A 7067-nucleotide genomic window follows, 5' to 3' on the forward strand; every position below is an offset into this window, starting at 1 on the left:
CTGATATATTACATTTTATTAAAAGGCTTGATTTGTATAGTGCAAGGCGTATATCTATGTAGAACAGCTGAGTTAATATATGATCTCTTACTCATATTTTTTCTGAACCTCTTGTTCATGGTAATATTATCTACTAATGCAGATGTGCAATAACATCTCTTCTTTGTGAGAGAGTTATTGTTTAAACTGGTCATTGATGTAAGTGTCTCAATGCACTTACACCAATATACTCCAGAAGACGAGGACATATCTTTTTAACAGCACAGATATCTAAGGGGGCAAGTGAGTTCACATTTAATCAGATTTTGATGTTATCAGGATTTCCAATAGCCCAGCCATAATGCACTGGTGGTTGCTCTCTTTTATACGTTGTCACCCCAGAGCTGTTAAAGGCGGAACTAAATGCGGACTCCAAAATATTTGGAAAAAAAATGAGATGAGAAAAAAAGGTATTGTCGAAAAATGGAGTTTGTTCTAGCTAGTCACGTATACACTGCTGAGCCAAAACATTATGACCACCTGTTTAACTGCAGTTCATTCCACTTTTGAAACACAGTACAATGGAGCTTCTGCTGGCATGGATTCTAAAAGTCCTTGACAGGATTCCAGAAGTATGTGGCACCAGATGTCTATGCACAGGTGAAGTAAATCCCAAAAATTACAGGGTGGCGGCTTATGAGCACGGAGGTGGTGCCAGATGTGTGTTGCAGTGGGTACAGATCAGGCAAACATGATGGCCAAGACATCAATGCGAGTTGACTATAACGTACGTCAAGTCACTGTACGATTATTCTGACCTTGCAACACAGACAGTTATCCTGCTGGAAGATGTCATCACTGTAGAGGAAGACTTCAAGCATTAAGCAATGCAGGCCATCTGCAATAGTGTTCATGGAGTTCACTACTGCCACGATGCCTTGGATTACCACTACGCATCCAATGGAAGCCCAACTCAGTATACCCTGTAGCATAAATGTGCCCTCTGAGGCCCACATCTGTGGTACAGCGCATGGTTTGTGTAGCCATTTGCCTAGATAATAGTGTGTAAGGATCCATCCATCATCCTGGTGCAACAAGAAACGCAATTCACCTGACAGACGATACATTTCTATCAATCCACTGTAAAAACTCAATGATGCTGTGCCCACTGCAGTCATCACTGATCATGTCATTGCATCAAAGAAGTGACACGTAGAATAAAAACTACATAATTAAGTTTTTATTTATTTGCAGGTATATAACTAAAACTCCTTTACATATTAAAGTTGGCACATCACAATACTACAGCACACTGCAAAAAAAGCCAGAACCAATGGTGTATTCACTTCATAAAGTGGAGTATCATGTGGTAAATGGTTTTTTGCATTTGAAGGATAACGACACTGCAATACTCTGTGTATAGTTGGTGGAAGCGTACAGTAGCAATACATGATTATATGACATGGTGGTCATGTGCCACAGAGCTTCCAGTGTTGACAAACAAGTATGAATGAACAACGAAGCGGCAGCCCAACTCTGTGTGAAGAACCAGGAGTCCAAGAGAACTAGAGGCCCGGGTGCTCAAATAGCAGTGTATCTCATTCGAGGCGATATTGGAAAAGTAAAAATCGGATGGGATACAGTCACATGTGCTTTTCCTTTTATCCATCATCATTCGTATTCTCCTGACATGACATGCGGTGACATCTTCTTTCCTCAGATTAAGAAAACGTTGCGTGTCCAGTATTTCCAGAATGACCGCAAGGTGATTTTTGAAGTGGAACGTTTCCTGAACAACTAAAATGCGTTGAGGAAAATGTGCCGCATTTTATATATTACCATAAGTAAAGTCCTAGTTTCAAAGAGCTGTAGAAGGGAACCACTGCTCAGAATGATATCAAATTTGAGCATGATATTACTTACGCAGGGAGAAACGTCATTGAACAAGAAAAGGAAAAAAAAATGGAAAATGTTCCCAATAGATGGCGCTGTAAGCGTCTTAACATGAATGGGGTCGGCTACAAATGACAGATGAATCGCAATACGACAGCTCTTGTTTGAGTTGCACATTAAGCCAGCTGTACTGTTCACTGTGCATGACTGCACAAATTCAGCAGTTAGCAGTTATGGCACTGTTAGTTAGATAAGCCTATCCAGCACGGCAAGGATGTACGACATTGGATGGGAAAAAGCGGTTTTCATTATCCTAAGGCCAAAAACCACATAAAATGCAAAAAACATTTATTTCTATTTGTCGTCAGACAGGTGTAAGACATGTTCAGTATGCTGTACACTGTTTCTGACACAAGTTGAAATAGAGAACCAGCATGTTTCAAAACAGGTCGGAGTGTCTCAGGGGTCACGTTCAGAATGCGTTACGCAGCGTGTGCCCTCTTGTCAGCTACGTCCGTTATAGGAGTACTAAACACAGAATCTTTCACATAATCCTCCAGCCAGAAGTCACACAGATAAAGATCAGGTTATCTGGATGGCCAGACTGTAGGGAATTGACGGCTGACAATTCTAGCGTTTCCGAAATGTATCTACCGCACCCGCTTCGCTGGCTATGCAATGTGTGGAGGAGAGCCATTTTCCATGCGCAAAAGCCTCTCATAGTGTATAACAGGATACATAGGACTCATCTCCTCGAAGAAATACGGCTTTCTGATAAACGATGCCATCAACCTGCTCCACACAGTCACCTTTGCAGAACGAAGTGGTACCGGTTAATTTGCATGGCGATTTTCCATTACCCATATTCTACAATTCTGTGTATTGAGATGTAGATGGAAATGAGCTTCGTTGGCCCACAGAATGTTCCATAGCCATTCATTGTCTATTTCCACGTGCGTCAGAAATTTCAGAGTGAACGTTTGTCATGCTGGCTGGCCAACAGGAAGCTGCTCCTGAACATGGATACTTTTACATGGATAGCAATGCAGGATATTTTGTGGGATTTTACGCACAGTTGTCGCAGGAATGTCCAACGTTCAGGCCGTCTCTTGTGCATCACATGTTTGCACACCACCGCTCCACCCCTCTTACAATACTGTGGCCACTTCGTCGACAGAAGTCGGATCAACTGCTTTCCTGCCTCTGCCACACTGCACTTCAAAAAAGAACTTGTCTTTTCGAATTTCGTAATCATTTTCTCCAGACTCTTAGCAGACATCTGACCAATGCCTCTTTCATACCCTTAAGTGCTGGGAACTTCTTCAGGGCTACTGGTGCACAGTTACCATTCTTGTAAAAGAGCTTTACCAGCAATGCGCCATCCTTCATGGAAACAGTCATGTTGTGTGTCCCAGACACAAACTGTGGGACAGTCGTGTGCCGCACCTCTGTTGGTGTGCATATTCAGACGCTTACAGCGCCATCTGTTCGTAAAATTTTCATTAATTTTTTGGCCTCTTCTTGGACACCTTGGACCATTACTGCACTCTCCAGTTTTTATGTTGTTGTGCCCACTGCAATCTTCACACCTTATTTTGTCTGTGCAGTTAAGGATTTTTGACCACTATGCAGTCCTTTAACCCTTTCAGGTACATAAGAAAACTAAAGTGCTAGTGATTGAAATTTTTGTATCTCTTTGGTAACTGGAGGTTTTATAAACAAAATATGTTATTATTTCAAACACTTTTATTTGTACTGCTAAAAAAAAAAAGCTGGGACGTATTTGTCCCTGTGGTCCTTAAAGGACAGTTACAGAACACATTACACTTAATACATCGAAAAATTACAGAGGCTGTGTATATGTTGTCTATTTGATGTAAAATTCTGCAAAACAGTTTCTGCTTGAAGTAAAGCATAAATCAACACCACACTGTTCACAAATATTGTAAGTGCGATTTTCAACACACTTTGAAGCACAATGAACACATCTCTTCCTTACGTCTGATTTTATCATTCGGTGCTCTGGACTCTTTGGATTGCAACTGGTCTGCAACCTTCTTGTTATTCTCACTACTGTTGATAAATTCCTTTGTCGACTTGAATAATTGTTTACAGCAATGTCAAGAAGATCAAAGAAAATTCACAGGTAATACTTAATCTTTGCCTTCCTGTCGATCTGATAAGTCACTTTCTTCTGGTCCATAACTTCCACCCCTCCCATCCACTTGTTGTACCTTCTTATCATAAGAGGACACTGAACATTGATCTTTTCAGAAGAACCAGACTGACGCCTCTTCATCGTCGTACATGTTGTTGGGGAAACAAAATTAGTCAGTAGAAAAACTGGCTTGTTATCCATCCATTTGAGGATTGTCAGACCATTGTTATTGAGACTATATGAATCACTTCTTTTCTTTTCCTTGTCTGGAGGGAATGTCTATGGGATGTTTTTACGATTGGTGCACACTGTTCCACATGATCTGATATTTTCTAAACCAAGGTAATACTGCAAAGCTGGAGAGTTAAAAAAGTTATCTATGTAAATTTCACATCCCAGTCCGGATAGTGATTTTGTCAGTTGCAGAACTACTGACTCACCAAGCCCTACTTCAGGACCTGAGTTTTTTTTTTTTTTTTTTTGCCAATGTATAAATCACATTCAAATAGGTAGCCAGTTTCCGAATCTGATCTCCAACACATTTTGAAACTCCATTTGACTGGATTATTTTTGACATACTGTCGCATAATATTATGTCCTTTGAATCTGATCATATGCTCATCTACAGTTTGAGCCCTAGTTGCACTAAGAGATTCCTGGAAGGTTTGATTCAAATGGGTAATTACAGGTCTCACTTTGTATGTGCGGTATTCCTTTATTGACTGATCTGCATTGTTGGAAAAATGTAAGTACTTTCGAATCTCTTCAAACCGATGTAGTGGCATAATCTGAGCTATATAAGGAACACCTAAATCGGGTTCAGTTGCCCAGTAACTTCTAAATGGAGGCAAAATATGGTACCCCATTACCAGGTTCATACCAATAAATGCCTTGATTTCATCTTCATTTGTGCTGAATGCGTTGCCTGATTGTTCTGCATGCCGAGTACTTTCAGGAATTAATATATTATGCACCAAATATTTTAGGCCAATAGTGGAAGAAAAAATTACAAATGGTTGTCGCATTTCACAATTTTCACTGACACTAAAGAAAAGCACTTTCCCAAAGTCAAGATTCATGTTATCACTGAACTGTCTTGGTTGGTAAGTTCTGGACCATTTAAATTCTGGTAAATATGGAAGGGAATCAGGTACCTCAGAATTTGGTTCTGATATTTAGTCTGTATGCCTTCTTTTGCTAGGTGGGCTACGCATTTCTTTTTCAGGATCTTCTATAACAACATGTTCTCTTTCACCTTCCATATCTCCTTCAAGAAAATTTTTATCTTCTTCATTCAGTAACAGATTATCTTCGTCATCACTACTGCAAGCCTCCAAAATCTGCCAAACCCTTTCATCAATGATGAAAATTCTCTTTTTCTGGAGCACATAACCTAAAAGCAGATTTGAAATTATACCAGTACAAATTTTTTCCGCTTATTTAATAAAATGAAAGATAATATATTTTCAACCGAATTTTAAGTACCGTTCTGCTCGTTTCTTTTACGTAATAGTAATGATATCATGACATTCAAAAACAAGTACACAAATTACCATTGTGGTACATTGGGACAAGAATGAAAATAAAGATTTCCACTGATGAAATACAGTTATTTTCTAAATGAATGGTCTAAATTAAAAGAGAAACTTACTTGAATATACTTTCAAGCTGTGAGAGTAAGGCAGAGAACACAATACGCACACAATAAGTGAATAAATTTGTGTGTCTGCTCGAAGTGAGAACCACCAACAATAACCGACGGCTAATGGTAGTTATAGTAATTGTTGCCACCAAAGATGTACGATATTAAAGAAAACAAATATCTCTGCCTGAAGTAGAGCATCTGCAGCACATCAACTCAGATTACAGTCCAATTAGTAAGGTGATTTATATGAGGGACAAATGTGTCCCATATACATGAAAGGGTTAAACACTGTTCACAGATCGCATTGCACTGTCCAGATAGAGATTGGAGCTGCTCGCATATTATTTACTTTCTCGCGAATGTCAGGTGCAGTATGGGTCTTCTGAAGTTCTCTTTGTGCACATATGAGCTGATCTTCATGTATGATTTAACTCGAGGTCTTTCAGATTGCAAAACACTTGCACTGGCATCAGTTTGCTTGAACCATTGCCATTTATGAATCAGTGTAGATTGGGCTGCGCCAACTTTTGTTGCTATTGTTCTGCTAGAATAGACTTTATGATGGAGAACTGCAATTACAGCAAGTTGTTCAATTCTAATAACCGGCTCCTGTTCGATTTGGGGTTACTTTGGTATGATCCTGATCAGATATACAGACACAGAGCTAAATGCACACACTGTATCATATACTAAGATGAACTGATTGATACACAGACAGCTGAAGAATGAGGCCTATGTGAATGGATCCGTCTTCGATAAAGGCACATCAATCTTGTTGTGGATGGTCATCAGTGCCACTCTGTGTGAACAGCCAGTTAGATACACAACACAGACGGTTTTTCTTTACATGTTTACATTTGTTTTATTCTCAGAACAGGGATATGACACTATATTCAAAATGAAATTTCTGTTTTAACCACAAATCCATAATTTTGATTGGTGACCGAAAACTTTCAGTCATTCGCAATATATATGGTTTTTAAACTCACATTTGAATATACGGTAATAATATTCGATCTTTAGATACGTATATTTCAGTATGGTTAAAACTTTTGTGTCATATTTCTCTATGAATAGCCCTTTTTATATTTAGGTTAGTAGTGGAGCCATATGATGCTGAGCCCAGCATGCATTCTTGCCAGATCTGCGCTAAAATCAGCGTCAATAATAACCCCTCCACAATCCTGCTGTCTTCTAGCCCAGTTGGGTCTCATGTAATGGTGGCAAATTAAAATATGGGGAATGGGGCGTGGTCCTATTGTTCGAGGCATGTGAGTTCAGCCTGCATGATTGCAGGATTTCTGGTACCTTTATTGCAATTATTTATTACCCAGTTACTATAAATAATGACAATTATTATTACAATTTATTACTCAGTTAATATGATTCATG

At 39.2% G+C, this 7067-nt stretch overlaps 1 protein-coding gene across 1 annotated transcript; it reads right to left on the reverse strand.

Moving 5' to 3' along the window:
- Positions 1-4309: 4309 nt before the first annotated feature.
- On the reverse strand, positions 4310-5555 carry LOC124555985 (piggyBac transposable element-derived protein 4-like). Its single transcript, XM_047130030.1, has 4 exons — positions 5516-5555; positions 5241-5423; positions 4530-5156; positions 4310-4488 (listed from the first exon to the last, which is right to left on the reverse strand). Exons 1-4 carry the CDS (start codon positions 5553-5555, stop codon positions 4310-4312), a joined length of 1029 nt encoding a protein of 342 aa, XP_046985986.1.
- Positions 5556-7067: the final 1512 nt, after the last annotated feature.

The sequence above is a fragment of the Schistocerca americana genome, chromosome X (assembly GCF_021461395.2).
Source record: "Schistocerca americana isolate TAMUIC-IGC-003095 chromosome X, iqSchAmer2.1, whole genome shotgun sequence".
In the NCBI taxonomy this organism is placed as follows: domain Eukaryota; kingdom Metazoa; phylum Arthropoda; class Insecta; order Orthoptera; family Acrididae; genus Schistocerca; species Schistocerca americana.